The sequence below is a fragment of the Bactrocera oleae genome, chromosome 6 (assembly GCF_042242935.1).
Source record: "Bactrocera oleae isolate idBacOlea1 chromosome 6, idBacOlea1, whole genome shotgun sequence".
NCBI classification, from domain to species: domain Eukaryota; kingdom Metazoa; phylum Arthropoda; class Insecta; order Diptera; family Tephritidae; genus Bactrocera; species Bactrocera oleae.
The window spans coordinates 16,473,177-16,492,423 of NC_091540.1; the positions used below are offsets into that span (position 1 = coordinate 16,473,177).

Here is a 19,247-nt window from a genome sequence, read left to right on the forward strand (position 1 = left end):
ATGGTGGAGTTGTCATTACTACAGGTATACAGGACTAACTATACCTGCCTAGAGCTTACTGTTTATAATTATAGTGTTAGAAATACGTATGTAAATATATAATTTTTTCCCTTTTTATTCTAGCTTTTAATTTGAAAATTAATTTTTTTATTTGTTATTCAAATTTTTAAATTAAAAAATATTTTCTCAATTTTTAATTTAAGATGTTTGAGATTTTAAATTAAATTTTCAATAAATAATAATAAAACTTTCAATCTTTGTTTAAAAATTGAATTTTCAAATTCTCAAACTTAGAATTAAAGATTAAAAATCTAATTTGTAATAAAAAATGTTTGAATTAAAACATTCACAACCCGGATATACATAAATAACTTGCAATAAAAAGTCTTAAGCTTTAAATTACAATATATTTTGCAGTCGAATTTATTTTATAATGCCCATCATACATTATTTACTATACTTAAATACTTTTTCATTAATACAAATTACAAGATACGTACATATATACATAAAATACTAAATCAGTATCAACACTTAAAACTACAACACCCTTTATGCACTAAATATAAGCACTAGCAGTGGTGAACCGTTGTTATTCACTGGCCACAGATTGTTCCCGCTCATCAAATACACTTTTAGCGTAGTTGATCTGAAAAATGAAAGAAAACCAACGAAAATTCAAAAAATGAGGAGCTGAACCCTTAATCAAAGGACTTAAAATACAATTAAAATTCTTAAATGGGTTTTATTCATTGCATTGTAGACATTTTCAATAATACTTACACAACGTGCTGCACGTTCCGCCACTTCCTCTGTTTGACATTTGACACGCGGTCGCGTGATTTTCGGTAGATTGGTGGAAATCTCTATATAAAAGCTAGGTGCATGCTTACTACCACCCGGCGCACCGGAATTCACCACATTCGTGGTCAGCGGATGACAGGAGAGCACTTCGCTTAAGTGACACTCAAACATAATTGTTGGATCTTCATCGCAACGTGAAAATATACGTATGAATTCGGTGGTGACTAGTAGACGCAGTTTAGCGTCTTTATCATTGCACAAATTCGGTTCATAAGACATAAGCTTCTCTGTGAAGTTTCTACGATTTATTATATACAAATATTGCTGGCCCTTCGCCTGTCGATACGAGTAGGCGGGTAGCAAACCACCCGACGCACCAGTGACACAACGTGGCAAACGTTTGCGATCGGGCAGCATGCGTCCCGAAGTTTTGCTCGTCTCACGTACAGCGCTCGCCGTTTCCGATGCCAAATCAAGCACACCAATTATGGGTTTCGTAACGGTGCCAACCAGCCCTCTACCGAGCCCACTCAATAAGCCAGGGAAACCGTCTGATTGTACACCTGTGTAGGTGTGTCGCACAATACTTGTTACGCCACCAAGCAAACCGAAGCCAAGTCCTTTTAGACCTGCCGCCAAATGATTACCAGAGGTATTCGACTGTATTTCCAGTATGCGGTGACGTGTTTCATTGTCGTGCTCATCGAGCACAACGCGACCCAAGCTATCCGATAATGTTTCCGTTAGTTTAGCTGTTGAATTGGAAATGCCATGTGTCACATTCTTTACCAAACTCTTTACAGAACCCTCAAATATTAGGCCAGACACACCTTCGGAAAGATCATTGGCAAAACCAAGTGGATTGCCAAGAAAGTCGACACTGCCTAATATCGAAGCCGCATGCCGCTTTATTTGGCTGACAAAGTGGCTCTTGATTGCTTTTATATATACCTCCAATGGCTCAAAATGATGCTTATCGGTGAACTTGTCGAATTCTATAAGTGCATCCTCGAATTTGACCAAAGTCAAGCCAAGCGACTTTTTCGTTTCGAATAGTTCTGGCGTTAATTTGGGCGCCGTAAATACGGAGACACGCACCTGTAAAATAGAAAAATTAAAATGTGGTAAATTTATATTTTATATGATTCTAAAAAAAAAAAATAAATAAAACCGTTGTTTTTAACAAACTTTACTTCTTGGTATTTTTACGTTTATTTAACTTAATTTAATTTTTTATTATTTTTCAAAACTGACATTAAGACCTTTTCTCTAATGACAAGACCTTCACTTTCGGTGATTTATTTTTTAAAGCCTGAAAATTTCGTTATCTCAGTGAAAAGGAATTAATGCTAACTAATCAAGTCGACGAACTTTGATTATTTTAAATTATAAAATAGTTTATAGAATTACCTGACTTGATCCCAGATTAAGCGATTCAAAGTAGAATCTCCGTGGATTTGTTGATAGCGACAGTTCTTCGATATTTTGCAGGCCATGATCGTATTCCTTATTCGTTTTGTACTTATCCGATTTACCCACACCACAAAAGTAAGCCGTCTTTAAAATCAGTCGTTCTTCAAGTATCAATACACAAGGATTTATATCGAAGGTAAGATACTCGAATATTATAGCATTCTTATTGGGACTCGGCAAGAGTTTCGCTTTCAAAATTAAAGCGCTACTTGGTAAATCCTCATCATCGCTTGTGCGTACGGTATGTAATAAGACAGGACAAGAGGTATCCAATAGCTGATTGTCGATTTGCAGATCGGCCACTTTAAACTCCAACGATTTGATAAAACGTGTTGAATGCACATCTATCGAAATGTTTTCCAAGGTGATGAAGGCTAGTTCCTCGACAGGTTGACATGTTACGATCGAAATACCCAAACCCTTATGTAAATCGACTTTGAGCTGCGGAAAAAATTAAATACATTACAGTTATTCGAAAACGATCCTTTGATTTAATCCAGTACTCACTGAAATTTCATCGAACATATTGCCTTTGTGTTCATCCACCGTCATGCGACTGCTAATCGATGCATGATTCCAATTCGGGTCGGGTGTGAGCGTGATATCCTCTGGCTTCACTTTAACATCATGTATTTGTACTGTTCGAATCGGTCCATCCATCTTACTTAAAATCTCTAAGTGTCCAGAACCCGGACGTAATTTCTGAATTTCAATACTTTGCTCAAATGGAATAATTTCACTGCTGGCGACACGTGAACTCGTTTGTATGCGTCCTAGCACAACTTCCGAGCCGGGACGTAAGCCAAAAACGCCGTTTCGGACCTTTAAGTAATATAAAACATGGTTTTATTTAGAATGGTTCAAAAAAGAAATAATAAGAACAACATTTCTTCATTTTAAAAAGATGTTCAATATTTTGGGAATTTTGCTGACCTTACAATAATACTAACAACAACTTATAAAGCTGATAAACTAAATTCCTTTATGAAAAATTAAATCACATTCGATATATAACAAAAAAAAATATATATATAAAAAATTATAATAAAGAAATAGGAAAATTGAAGGAGAACAAGCGCTCATGACTCTCACTCACCTGTACACACATATTCGTATGACACATTAGCCGTCCATTCTCAAAGCGCCACCGCTGCGTGGTTACTCGTTGCTTATTCGGCGGTCTTATGACCAAATTTGTATAATCATTCGGATTGAGCGCCGTTTCCACATCCAACACCATACGATAACCAGACGATTCACTATACCGGCCGAATTCAGTTGGTGGCGAAGAGCCTTCATGCTCCAACTGACCGAAGGAATTCATCAGCCAAAGCTGTGAACGATCACCGGTGCACTTATGGGCCACAATCACCTTTTTATCCCGCACAGCCAAAACAAGCTGTTGGCCCTCAATACCCAATTGTGACATTTCGCTTTCTGTGTAGGCGAATGTTTCCTTAAAAGCGATATAAATGAAATTCGCATACGTTATGCTGGTCGAGTTTTCCATTTTGTTGAGTGGAAATTCAATTGTATTGCCGCCGGGCACCTCAATCTGCAGCATGTGTGCACCTAAGGGATCATCCAAAGCGTAGGCAAGCGACGACTGCGGTCGTACGGTTGAGCGCCAATGTGGCTTACAGGCATATTGATAGAAATGTATCATGATTTCTGAATAATTATCGATGCGTATGGGTGGCGGCAGGGTGTGTGCATCGCTGAATAAGAAAAAGTATGTGGCGCCTTTGGAAATCACCTCCAAGCGCAAAAAGAACATTTCACCCAAATCGTTGCGCACGTTAATATATATGGAATGTACTTCGTTGATGGGTATGCCATGTGACCAATGACAGAAACTCACATCGCTTATGCGCACACATAGCAGCGGCTCTTGTTCGTAGTTCGGCCAGTGGAAGGGGAAATTGCAACCCGGCAGTGCTGATATTATGTGTTCAGCGTTGGCGGAGTCCTAAGGTGAATTAAATAAATCATTAAAATATCATTGTAACATATAAGAGTATTTTGTTTACAGTTTTTACTTACCGGCTTTTTGATATCGCATTTTTGCGAAAACTCCAGTTTTCTGGTAGATTTATTATAAAGCTGATAGCGAGGTGATAGTATTACGAAGGTCGTCCATGAATATAAGCCACGACCCCTACGTATATTTATGCCGATGGCATAGCAGCCTTTGTACCTCTCAGCGCGCAGTTGACGCTGGAAAGTTTCTTTGTGTATATTAAAGCTTTTGCACCACTGTGAAAGAAATAAAAATAAAAACAAGTTAGTCAAAAAAAAGTTTAGTGATTTTCAAAATTAAGGCTTATGTTTTCGTCTAGTAGTAAAAATAGTCTCCCTAAGCCGTCCCAATTCTCGTAAAGTTCTAAGAATTTTACTTTATCTATTTACGTTAATATTAACATATACCTTGCAAATATGGATAAGTTTCTCGGAAAAAGATTCCTGAAGAAACCGTTCTTTATTGGTTTTTACGTTCCCACGATAGTCGAAAATAGAACGGGTTAGAGTTTAAATACGGTTTTGTTTTTTAGCTTTCCTCAAAAGCTATTTGGGTGTTACAACAAAAACAATCTCAAATGTTATATGTATATAACCTCCATAGACGTTCACTTGACACTCTTAAATTACAGTTTCAAAATAGACGAGATCGAACTAACCACGCCTACTTCCCATATCACACCGATTACAGTATATAAATCAATCCACAATGAGTATATCGGAATAAAATCAACACAAATAGTGTCTGTAACGTGTGGCAACTCCCTCCTTATGTGGTGTGTAAAATGATCAAAATCAGATCAAACCTTTCCATGCCCCCAGATACCGAATGTAAAGATCTTCGTGCATGTGGCTGGGTTTATATTAAAAATATCGATTAATTTGCTTGACATCTTAATGAAATCGAGTGAGCTCCTTTTTCTGAAACCTTTCTTAGCCCCTATAACTAACATATTGAATTTATTTATTCCGGTTGTTGGTATACAAGTATATTACATTAAAGAAAATTAATTAAATTTATTTATGGGTGAAATCGGTCCATGAACTACCCTAGCCGTCACATACCTAAATATTTTCAAGCCCCCGATTCATACAAGTTCCCTTCCTTACTTGTGATAATTATAATTAAGCAAGCTCACCGGATTATTATTGCCATAACTGTTGCCCAGCCGTATCTCCAGCGAGGGTGAACCTTCCTGGTCAGAGAAGGAAAAGAGTAACGGGGAAACAATACGCGCCTGCTCGTGTTCATCGAATTGACCAGAACCCAAACGATTTGTGCCTTCTTGTCTATACACAAGCGGCAAACCGGTGCGATTTATAATCCAAATGGGCGCACTGATATATATCTCCATGCCTTTGCCTTGAAACGATTGTATTGAGACGCGCAGATAAAGTTCACGATTCAGTATGTCAATCAATTTCAATTTCGGCTCTACAATACCAGTGTGACCCATGGGTATTTTCAGCTGACCAGACAACTTGTAATTATCCAAAGTGATGCTCAACACGAAGGAGTCGCAGGCATTGATCGTATGTATATTTACAACCTCCGACGAATTGATTCTACCCTGAATGTGACCAGATATTTTGAAAAGCAAATCACAGGAAAGCATATTTTTCAATTTCAGCGGTGGCAGGAGGGTAATCATATGACCCGGTGTGTTGAAATCTCTATTCGGATACTTTACTTTGCGTATTTCGACGAGCGTATAGAATACAGCATTGCTTTTGCCGTAACATGTGAAGAGTTCGTCCACAGAATCTTTGGTGCACGAGGTCCACGAAATACCACAGGTGCTAAATTCGAATTCATCGCAACGATTACTGCGCAAAATGGAGTTTTTCCTTACGAATACAGTTCTACCTTCGGATGCGTTTTCCACCAATTGATCTGGTGATTTGGTCGGTGAGTATGGACGGAAATAAATGAGTGAATCTACCAAACGTAGCGGCACGCTTAATTGGTCGCTGGTTTCAAGCACCGATAGTGCGACACTGTCTTCATGTTTACCCTCCATTTTAAGCAAAACTCTTTCGTTCAAACGATTCACCACCGTCAAAGCCGAACGTATAGTTATCATTTTCTGCGCTGAGCCGAACATCGAAATGTCGAATACGATGCGTGTGCGTTTCTTATATTGCATATCTAAAGTAGAATAACGGAAAAATATACCCACTTTATCGATCGAAATTGGACCTATCAGAGTCCAACCTTGAATTTGCACCAAAATCTGATGTGTATTCAATTTGTGCGAATTCATGTGCCTAAGCTTGGTTTGTGGACCAAAGTCAAATGGTAGAATTTCATTCGGTTGCACCGCCAACCAATCGCACATGATGTCCGGCTGGTTGACCTCGGTGCGTGTTATGCCGCCCGGCGAGGAGTACAGAGTCTTGAAGAACAACGGCTCACCGGTGAGATTCTTCAATGCAAACGGCACAAATGGCGAGCGGCGCCGAAAGCCCGCAAGCGAATCTGAATTGTTACCCTGCCCATAATAGTCTTTAATCCAATTGTTGCGCACAATATCGCAGAGCTCTACGAGGGTCGATGTGATATTCAGCTTGAGCAGCTGTTTGCTGCTCACTTGCATCACCAACATGCGCGGTATCATAACGTTCGCCTTCGAGTATTGCCAATGTGCGGAGCAATCCCACTGCTCCACGACCGGCTCCCAGCCACTCAAGCGCCGATTATAGTAATCGCTGGCGAAGATTGCCTCCAGCCGCCCCTCTTGATACAATGGCGTGCTGTAACCAGCTTCCACCGGTGATTTAGCATTGTCCAACCGTTGAGCCAAGGTCAACTGTGATAGCGCAATCTCCAGTAGTGGCACATCCGCATCCATGCAATCGTCAATAACACAAATCGATATGCAATTTGCGCTGACGAGCAGATCGTGCACTTCCAGATACACCTGATCGGTTTTCACATGTTTTTGCTGTAGCAACCAATTGGCTGCATCATTTAAATTATTATTGTTGACCTCCATAGCTTCCCAGCAATCTTTAGTTTTAAAACCCATTTTGACTAACGGCGCAATCGCGTCGTAATTACCACAATTGGCCCGATTGAGCTTTTGTGAGGTCTTCGCTTGATTTGGTATGGACTGCAACATTTTAGAAAATAATTTCACATCGTTATATGAGAGGCGAATGGAGAGTTGTTTGTGTATGATGATGTGGAAGCAATTGTTTTTCAATTCCATATTCAACGAAAAGGGATCGATAATGGATAGCGCGCTCTGCTCTTCGGCGCCAAGTATACAGGAGAAGACCTCCAAGTGATTAACATCAATCGAAACGGGACAAATATGATTGTTGGGTCGGTATTGTAGTACGGTGGTGTTTTTCAAGATAATTGCATTCGTGTCGGTCAATTCGACATTCTCGACGAAAATCAATTCGGAGTCGGTGATGTTTAAAATTATTTCCGAATCAGTTTTCATTTCGGCTTCGTGCGTCGTTGAAGTTTGTTTCAACATTTTATTGCTACGCCATGAGGGTGTCACCGATGTAGATATTGTTGGTTCCTCTTCGAGAAACTTTTTTATGCTTTCCAAGCAGTCCAGTATGGCCATAATGCGCATATTATTTAATAATATTGTGTATTTCGATGAATTACTACGTTTTCGACTGTGTATCTCTGCTTGTACAACATTCTTGGAGAGATTATCACGTTTCGGTTTTAAAATGTGTCGGAATACATTCTTCGATATGTGTTCGGGTCGCGAGTCGAGCACAAGCACTTCGCTGGACACTAAATCGATATCCTGCGAGCCATCGCTGAAGGAGTCGATTTGCAAAAACGATTTTATGAAATTTATACAAGCTAACGGTTTGATTTCGTTGTCATAGCCCTGTTGTTCCACCAACGATACGGACACATCTTCCAATTGTAAATTAATGGACATTGTATTCCAGGTGGGTACGTCCAATGCATCAGACGAATTATATGATTCGCTGGTTGAGTTTAATCTATCGATTGATTCGCGGAAATTCTTCGCATAATTAACGTACACATCGTCAATCATTTCACCCAAATTGTAGCTGAGAAAGCCACGCAATAATTTGTATTGTTGCAGGTTTACAATGCCATTCAATTTGGTTAGCACACCTTTCACCGTTATGTCCGAACAATTGTGACTGACCGCCGTGTCGATGTTACGCTCCACTTGCAGTTTGAGATGGCACGTTTCTTTGAAGAGATTATTGCCTAACTTCAATATGGTGAAATTGCCGATGTTCACACATTCACTTGGATTATAATTCAGCGTTTTATTGGTTTTCCAAATGCGTTCGCCCGAAAAGAGATTCATATTGACCAGATCGATATGCATAACATCGAGTATTTCGTCCATGCCTTTCACATCTTGCCGCTTGCTAACAACGTTCTCATCGCTCGCGAAGTGAAATGAGTTCCTTAATGTGAACTCGCCCAGATCGGCCACTATAACCTGTGTGCTATTGTAGCTAAGTGGCAGTAAAACGATGGGTGAAGCAGCGTGCAAACGCAGACCAATTTTGATTGGTGTCGAATTGATGTCCGCTTGACTTTCGGACATCTTTATGCGTCTTATTACCGGCTGCAAGTACAATGGAAATAAATATGAGCAAATTTTTTTACTTTCTCATAAAATTGTAAAATATGACAGCCAACGGCATAATAAAGAACTAAATGAAAAAAAGAAGAAAACGAGACCTAAGCTTAATAGATTTTTTCGGTTAAGAAAATTTTAATGAAAGATAATCTAATTTCGAGTGGACGTCATTGAAAATTGTTTTTTTTTTTTAAATTGTTCGTTAAAGAAAATGTATTTAGGAATGTAATTTAAATATGACTTAGAGGCATTTAACAGAAAGTTTTAAAATAAGATTAATCCTTGTAAAAGAGGCTCGAATGGTGATCTCATTAAGTTGAGCATTCAACTTCAACTTCTTCTAATTAACATCTATATCCTATATACTTTCCGGGCCATATGAACATTTACATTTACAAATTTCCAAATGCTTACCGACTGTAGTTCCAACAAGTCTTTTAAAAATAAATGAATCTCCATAATAAATCTCTTTGTATGTATATATCGTACCGATGACATTTGTATGCGCAACTTTGCATTCATTTCCAGTGAACGTTGATTTGATTTAGCAACCGTATTAAGTCTAGAAGAAAAACAATTAATTAACGATTTGCTTAGCATACCTCATATATGATAAAAAAAAATAGATGTTAAAAAAATAACAATTTTTAACAGTAGTCACCACATCCTTACTCGACTGAATGATGGTATATTTGGTACCCGAAGACAATATAATAAGTCAGCATAACAATTGTGAAAAGCTCTATGTCTCAGATAAGAGCCAAACAAAGAAGTTCGAATCGCACGAATGAGGTTTTGCAACACCAATCCGTTCGCACTTGTCTGTTTTAGAAAAAACATCCATCAATCTATCTATCATATAATCTTTGTTGTCCTCGGTCTAACTCTAATAAAACAACTCCTTTCTTTCCAAAAACAAGCAAAGGCTATGCAAAGGATGTTACTATCTACTCCAAAAATTAAAAATAGCAATAAAAAACTATTGTTAAGCTTAGTTTATTGCTTAATTCTTTTCTTGGTAATCATCAATAAATGTATACGTATATCTTCCCTTAATAAACTCAATCACCTATAGCCTGTCAGAGGACTAGGCTTTTGTTAGTACAAATGTATTTAATCAAGGTGCTTTTTAAAGCTAACATTTCATTTAAAATGTAGTTTTTTTAAAACAACTTACTCTTTATACTAACATTTCATTTGAAATGTAGTTTTTTTGATAAAACTTACTTTTTGTATGAAAAACTTAAAGCTTCCGGTCCAGCTGTTGAAAACTTTTCACGATACAGATCGCCAAAATGAGTTAGATCATAAAGCGAAATAGATTTGAGGCGTCCTTCCACCGATTTGATATCTCTGTTGCTTGAAATTTTAAAATGTGCATGTGATATATTGGCTTTGGAGAACTCGACTTCGTTGCGTACCAATATGAGATTTAACGAACGCACCGAAACCTTCAGTTCGCCCAAGGAAATTGGTTCTTCTATATATGGTAGTGTGAATAATTTAGAACTTTTATATGCATGTAGTTACACTACTCACCATCGTTAAGTTCGCTCTTTGCTGGTGTCAAATTCTTCTTTTCGTATGTGGACACGAAGCCGAAGAAATCAAAAATCGTGAACCATCTGCACACAGATATAGTCAAATTTAAACAATTAAAATCGATTGAACTTTTAGTTTGGCTAAATGGTTTGCCGTCCAGGCCGAATATCATGTGCGTTTGCGATTTGTAGATTACCAACTTATCATCGGATGGTCGGGACATATTACCGCTGTTCACGGCTTTCTTCACAGGCGTATGTGCCGCAGCTAACAAGGTTGGATAGTTCAGTTTGCATGGCATTGAACGTGATAACTCATTTTGTTGTAAATGTATATTCGTGAGATTCGGACACGATAAGCATTTTTCAGTCTTATAAATTATCTCCTTTTCGGTTGATGTCGAATCAACCATATTACGAAATCGCGAATCCATTGTACATTTGAGATCCTCCATGACAATTGAACGCAACAACACTTCTAAATTAGTAACATCTTTTTGTTGGTTAAATTGAAAACTAAAATCGCGAAATGTCACATCGATCAGTGAGTTATTCAGTTTGTTTTTTAAGTGTATTTGAAATATCGGCACGGAGAAGCTTAAATTTGTTTCGAAAGTCTCCTCAATGTCATAGTGTTCACTGACTTTGTCCTTAGGCGCGCTGTCTGGTTGATCTACGGATGTCACAATAACTTCATCGACATTGCCATTGCCTTTCCACTTTGAGTATGTGTTTAGGGTATCGAGTACCTGTTCGTACTGATTGCGCGATAACGAGACTTGCAAGCATTGAGTGATGCTGCCCTCCACCTAAAACGGGATGATTGAATATTATTATGTACTACATACATGTACGAGTATTTATATATTAATTTTTCATATTTACGTTTAATTTATTATGCAACGTCCATTGATGCTCCGTTTTGTTTTTGGTTATATATTTTGTTAGCTTGAATAACATGGCTGTATCGTGTAATATTGGCACAGCATCGGTATTGCAGGCATACAACTCGTTGACCTTCGGCAGCGCTGAAATGCCCAACTCCTTACGCTTCGATGTATTCAATGAAAATAAGTTTATATTTCTTATATCTATGAAGTAATTATCTTTGGCCCACATATTTAGGTTTTCCGTCGATTTCGAAATTGAGATTTCATTCTCTTCATGGGTATTATAAGCTGTTATTTTACCTAAATTAGCAACCAGCACGTCTAAACTATCGCCGGAACGCGGCAAAACCAAAACAGGAGTATTTAATACTATATCGATACTGAAATTAATAGTTTTTTGTTATTATTTAGATGTATGAATGTGTAAAATTTGTGGTAACTTGAAGAGTTTCTCGCAATTTGTATATTTCTAATATTATATTATTTTTTAAATAAATAAAGTCTTAAAAAACACATGCAAAATATGAAAACCATCAATTATAAAAAGTACAAATAGAAAAAAATACTAAAATAAAATGAAAATATAAAAAATTAAAGCAATAAAAACTAAAAATAATTAAAAATAAAATATAAGAAAAATAATAATATATCAAAATAAAATAAAATAGAGAAAGAGATAAAAAATAAATAAATAAAAAACAAGTAAAATATGATAAATAATATAATAAAATATATAATATTAATATTAAATAACAAACATATGCGCATACAACAAAAGTAGACCTAACGGTGATTTTCCAGTTAAGTAAGATAGTGATGACAATGAAATTTCTTGAGGACGTGTATTACGAATTGAAAATAATAAATTTTACAAATTTTTAAGTTGTGACTTTTTTGTATCTAGTGTGCGATATGTGTAAAATTAATATCATACAAAAAATAATAACAACAAAAAAATAATAATAATAACAAAAAAAAAAATAAAACAACAAAATAAATAAATAAAAACTCTAAAAAACATAAATATAAAGAACAAACAAATCAAGCTCAAATAAAATATAAGAAAAATAATAAAATAAAATATATTATTAAATAAAATAATAAAATAAAATATATTATTAAATAAAATAATAAAAAAAATAGAAATAAAACAAAAAAATAATAAAAAAAATTATAAATAAAACAAAAAAATATATACATACATATAAAAGTTTAAAACTACAACAAATAAAAAGAAAATTATATAAATTATAAAAAAATAAATTTTATAAAATAAAAAACCAGAAAAACTTTAACTTTATTTGCATCGAGGCTAGCATACACTTCACAAATAAAAATGTTTGCATGCAAAAACTGTATTATGATTGGTCAGTTTATATGGCAGCTACATATATATTTAGAAATCCGATTTGGGCAATATATTCAAAGAGTTCAGCCTTGAACAGTAATCCATGATAAATTTCGTAAAGATAATTTGTCAAATAAAAAAGTTTTTAATACAAGGTTAAAATATAATTAAATATAAAAAAAGTAATAAAAAAATAGTGGAAAAAATTAAAAAAATTATAAATAAAATAAAACAAAAAAATTATGAAATCGAAAACCTCAAAAATTAGAGTTAAGTAACAACTTTTGACGGCTTTATAAGTGCCAACTGCTTCTTCAAGTAAACCACATTTGTAAGGCAAAACTTACGATATTTGACCGGCTGTACGCAATTTTTCAGTCTCTGTTTCATTGGTTTTTTGTATGTGCTGCACAAGTTCTTTCGCCATATCGCTGGCTTTATTGCGTATAGATGTGGCGAAATTTCTATAAAACAACAACAACAAATACAGCAAGTTTTTAAAATTACACATTTATAAACAATACTTACTTGAGATAATGTTTAAATTGCGAAATGCACATATTAATTTCCTGTATAAAACGCGGACAATGCACATACCACACAGAAGCCATGCGTATTTTCAAATTAGGCATAGAATCCTTCTGGCAATAAATTTGAAAAGACAAAGCATTCAATTGATTATCAGCATAATTATCATTGTACAATTCATTTGTGAGCGTATGGAGCAGATCATGCTTGTAAAATTCCGCTGTATCATTAGTGAGTGGATCCTTGCCAACAGAGAATATACGCTGATGATTAACGCCTTCCGGTGTGATATCGATGATTTGCACGCCACCCAGTGAGCCCATTACGCTAATATCTTCACCAAATGTGGCTTGTATTTTTGCTTCGCTCATTGTTAGTGTGCCCACCTTGCGACCCACAGAGAAATCACCTTTATTTATGCTACGTAATACTAATATATTTAAACGATGAAAGTCAAAACCGATTTCTGTGCGTAAATTGGCTGAAGTATTGCTGCGCCTTTTATTATTGTTGTGCGCATATGTGTCGGCAGCTGAGCTACGATGTCGGTGGAAAATCGTTTCGTGTGTGCTGTGTAAGCGTTTTGCGAAACCCAACAATTCAACAATTGTTTCTTGATTAGCTACAGTCAGAATGCAGAGAATTATATTTTTATTAAATGTTCATGCAAACAGTTAGACAGCACTCACCAATAATATCCAAGTTATTGAATGCAATATTTGCAATTTGTAACGAATCGTTTTCATCATTGGCATTAATCAAATTAAGATCTATATTTATAAGCGCCTGCGATTCATCATAATCCATGTCGAAATATTTACGACCTGTGAGTAATTCAATTGATATTAAAAAAACAATAACTATTTATATATTTTTATACAGGGTTGCGAATTTTTTTATCAAACATTTTCTTATAAAAATTTAAATTTTCAATTTTTAATTGGAAATTCAATTTTTAATACCCAAATCAGAATTAAAGATATATATGGTAGGTATTATTTTGTGTTAATTTTAAAATTTGTGTAATAAATGAAAACATTATTTTTATATTAAAAACTAGAATGAAAGGGACAAAAGAAAAATATTTACATATTTCTAACTGAAAAACTATAATTAAAAGTAATTCAATGTAAATAAAAGGGTTAAACTATGTTGATGTTTTATTAAAAATTAACTTGTCTTTTCAAAAGATAACAAAAATGGTAGAATAAGCGCAAATTAATTTAAAAAAAAAATTTTTTTTTTCATTTTTAATTACAAAGTTGGGATTAAATTTTTTTTATTTTTCATTCCGGTATTTAGGATTAATTAATAATAATTTTTTAGTTTAAACCCGTTTTTTAAATTAAATTCGGATTATATTCTCCAATTCGGCATTTGGGATTAGAAATTTGAGAATTATTTTTTTATTAAAATTCGAGATTACAATAATAAAATAATTTAATATAATTATTTTTTAATGAATTAAAACTTACCACTCTGAAGCGCACTGATTGCTCTGTTTAAAGTATGTGGACTGGTGCAACGTTCGGCGCCCAGCATCGGGTCTGGTGAAGCGGGTGACATGGGCGAGCAGGGTTTACTTTGTTTCAAACTACCCGAAATGCTATCCATGCTGTTTAAGTTTTGAATAAATATTTAATAAATGAAAATCTGAACTTCAATTAACGTCATTACTCACCCCACGTGGCGATGACTGGCCACAAGCAGCTCGAAATCTGGACCAAATGACTGTATAGCGTCAACTAACAACAAACCATGCACTGACATGCTAATGTGTGTGTCTTCTGCGCACTTTGTAATACCGGCACGCACTCCCACCACTTGCAGCTCGGCAATGCTGCGCTCCAACGACTGCACTTCCAGCGCCATTTGTCCAATGACAAACTGTATAATCATCAGGTTGGTATTTAAAAAATTCTGCGGTATTTCTGCCGTATGCTCATTGCCAATGCCATTTCCATCAACACTCTCACGCAAACCACCTTCCATTTCAGTGTTAGCGTTTCCATTATCGTGTCTCATTTCATTAACCTCAAATCTATCGGTGATTATGGGATAGAGTATCTTAAAAAATTCATTCAATTTCTGCTCATTAACATGTGCAACAATCTTTGGTAGTGTGCCGTATAGGGTTAACGATGGGTAGTCGGGATCTGTGGTATAGATAACGCGTCGTTCCAACTCTATCGAGATGCTAAATTTTTCAAGTAAATGAAAATTCGATGAGTGCTTTGTGCAAGCGTGATTACGGTCGCGATTTTTGCAAACAATTACTTGCATATCAGTTAGATTTATAAAGTATTTATCGTAGATTTTCTTATGAAAGGCACTCTCCAAACCGGTATCGGTATTGACAACCGCCACGGAATTCTGTTGTAACGTAGGCGACTCAACCAGGCTAATTTCCGAGCCTGGTGGTGTCGAACAAGGCGTCATAAAATCTTCATCTTCACTCTCTTTGCCCAACTTTGAGGTAGTCTCACTGGCAGCGGTACTGTCACGTGCGGCTAGTGGCTCTTTTTTGTGGCATTCATTTTTAAGCATTTGAAAGCGTCCAAAATCGACAACAACCACACCGGTGTTTTTCTCCAAATGATTATCAGCAAATATAATACGCGGTGCAGAAATGTCGATCTCTAGCGACCAGGTTGTACGAAAATCCTAAAGCGATGTAAATTAATTATAAACTATTGTAAATATTACAAGAAAAAAACGTTGACTTTGGTTGCACCGAAGCTATAATACCCTTTACAAATAAAAAGTTTCTGTACAAGAACTTGATTTTTGTCAGTCAGTTTGTATGGCAGCTATATGATATAGTCGTCCGATAACGGTACTAATGAGCAGCTTCTTGGAGACAAAACGACGTATACAAAATTTCTGATCGATATCTCAAAAATTGAGGTACTAGTTCACGTTTATACAGACGGACATGTCTTAATCGACTCAGCTGGTCACGCTGATCATTTATATAAATATTTTTTCTGGGGTCTCCAACCTTCTTGATGCTACAAACCTTTCTTTCTTGATGCTACAAACTTCATGGGAAACTTAATATACACTGTTCAGGGTATAAAAAGACGTGTGCTTACCTTATTGCCTACTAAATATTGCTGCCAGTTTTGTAGGAACTTTAAACGGTTTTGACTGCTTTTAGCAAACTTATACTGCAAATACACTTCGTTGACGGGCTTCACAAAGAATGACTTTAAACAATCAAAAGCATGCTTATTATAAACAATATCTAAACTGCGCGATTTTATAACCAAACGCATATCCGACTGTATATCCGGTGGACCTTTTTCATAGCGCAATTGAAACCAGGGCTCTGGCGCTGAGTCCACATGCTGTTCTTTGGTGAAGAAGCGTTTGAAATCAACCAACTGGTAACCGGTGCTGGGCGCTGTTGGCTTGGTAGGCAGTTCATCGAATTGTGGCTTGACCAAAAATGGAAATTCCGTATTTTTGGTTAATTTATCCTTTAGACACACTGAACCCAACGATATGCCAATTACATAGGCGCTAAATTTCGGCTTCATTTCAATGAACGAAATCAAATTTTGAAAGTCCATTTCGAAATTAACCGCCGTCCGTCCGGTAGCAACATCTTCAGTACTCACAATTAATTGTCCGTCAACTAATATAAAGCTAAAATAACCGAAAATCATATCGCGTTTGGAGAATGGATCATTCTCCATCGTATCCTCCAATGCGTTAAGTATATCGTCTTCAATATTTTTATATGCCTCATCTTGTGCTGCCACAACGCTGCTCTCTGTATTGCCATACCAACCCCACCAGTTGGGAAACCAATGGAACAACATGCTTTTGCCGTGATTTATGGAATTCGCTTTTAAATTTACATCATTTGTAAAAACATTTGTGCGGCAAACAGTACGTAGATTATGTAATTCATGTAATTCTCTTGACTTTTCCATATGCGCTTTGAAATCCCGCTCTTCGGCGGTAATATTGTCATTTGGATTTATTAGCAGCCGCTTGTAAATACGCATATAACGCAAGTTTTCTCTTAGTTTAGTCCATTTAGTTTCATTACTGTGATGTATAAAACCATGACATTTGGCGGCATATTTCCACCATAGCGTAGCGTTTTCGAAAACTTCGCAAGATGGACGCATCAATTTGTAAGTACGTGTGCGATTAATTTGCCGTAGGCCATAAACGCAATCAACTATTTGCTTGTATTGCAGCTATAACATATATTATTTTATATTTAAAGCTTATTGAAATATATTTATGAATATGATTTAATACATACGTCACTGACAGCGACTTTCACTTCCTGCACTTGAAATTCGCAATTTAAACGCGGTTTGGATTTGGACCGTATGGCCTGCTTGCAGCACTCCCGTTTGAAATGTGCATGCGCACTTATTGGCTGCAATATATAATTGTGTTTGTTGGCATCGCACAACTCATTCATGCGTTCTAGTAATTCTTTGGATAGTAAGTGTGAACATTGATTGGCCTCCGTCAGACGATCCCAGTATATAGATAAATCCTTTAGTTCGATCAGTTTATATGATATGTTTTGATCGTTAGGTGCATTCGAACGCGCTTGCCAACTGCTGTCGCAACTTTGCACAGTTAATGAGTTAATTTTAATGCCGGCAGCAAAATGTATACCCTTCACAGTTATGGCGTCTTCGTAACGTATGTGCACATCGTTGATTTTCAGCTCCAGGTTCTCTAGAATATTCGTGGCCAGTGTGGTGCCATAATTAAGCCAACTTGTATAGGAATTTGAGTAGTAGCTATCAATTTGATAGCCATTCTCAACGCGCCACTTGGCTTCTTTGGCATCTAGTTCTGCAACTTTAAATTCATACTCGGCATTCTTCTCCTTGTCATCATCCCAATCGTCGATATCTTTTGGCCCGAACACTCCATAAATACGCTCGATAATTATACACCATGGCGCAGTACGAAACTGACGCACTGGTATTTGCAGTTTTATCTTGCCAATGTTACCCGAGTGCGCTTGCACGGGTATGCCGAATGATCGCAGTGCATCTTTTCTGATTGGAACATTCTCTAATTCGACTTCGCCTGAGCAGGAAAAAAAGTTAAATAATAATTATTATTAGATATGCGTTACAGAGGTAATTTTGTGAAAAAAAAAATATTTATAACTATACTCATTGCTATCTTATCTATGACAATAAACATAAAGGTATATGCTGCATACAAACAAATACTAAATTATGGGTAATACCTACATATAAACGGAAACTAACACTAAACTAAATGGGCATTGTTTCACAAAAGTTCTACTGAATATTTAAATATTCACGCTTGCGTGCAAAAGTTCAAAGGTATATGTGTAGATTCAATTCGCTTAACATTTTTATTTGTGGAAATCTTTGAACATCGTATTCAACACCTTACATGCTTACTTGCTATATGACGAATTTATTTTAATTGCGACATAAAACAAGGCCCGGCATAGGTGAATAATTAAAAAGCGCAATTGAATGTATGCAAAATTGCATTACAGACGACGGTTTCTTCCTATTTTTATTTTTATTTTTTTTTTAACTTTTTCATTGATTCATGTAAATCAACGATAAGCCACATAATTTAAGAATATATTTATAATAAATATATTTATTTAGCAATTTTAATATTAACAGTTGCGGTAACGTTGAACATTTATGCACACATTTTTTTTCAGTCAAGGAAACATAACTGCAACACAATTTTCATAAAATGTAGAGTACACGAGTTTTAGTTAACGCACCTGAAAGCAGCGCCACTGACAACTGCTGTGGATTAAAGTCTTCCAAATATTTTCCAAGATATGTATTTAAAACCCACGATATTAATTCGTTCAACATAATTTGTATTTAGTGCACTGTTATTAGAAATTCAGGTAAGCAAAACCTTTTGTTTACCAGAAATCACGATTTCATAATGGAAATGACAGCTATGACCAAGAATTAGGAATGAGAAATTAAATTGTACAAAAGTCGAGCTATAAATAAGAGTCCAGAAAATTAAATATTGGAAAAATAAT

At 35.9% G+C, this 19,247-nt stretch overlaps 1 protein-coding gene across 1 annotated transcript; it reads right to left on the minus strand.

Moving 5' to 3' along the window:
* Positions 1-393: 393 nt before the first annotated feature.
* Positions 394-19,152, minus strand: Vps13D (vacuolar protein sorting 13D). The gene is made up of 19 exons (XM_014235470.3): positions 18,972-19,152; positions 17,490-18,280; positions 16,303-17,421; positions 14,889-15,871; positions 14,683-14,822; positions 13,897-14,031; positions 13,208-13,829; positions 13,027-13,143; positions 11,327-11,711; positions 10,440-11,250; positions 10,128-10,380; positions 9,315-9,462; positions 5,436-8,885; positions 4,321-4,533; positions 3,374-4,246; positions 2,785-3,099; positions 2,215-2,718; positions 784-1,902; positions 394-649 (listed from the first exon to the last, which is right to left on the minus strand). Exons 1-19 carry the CDS (start codon positions 19,066-19,068, stop codon positions 593-595), a joined length of 12,132 nt encoding a protein of 4,043 aa, XP_014090945.3. The 5' UTR covers positions 19,069-19,152; the 3' UTR covers positions 394-592.
* Between the last annotated feature and the right edge of the window lie 95 nt (positions 19,153-19,247).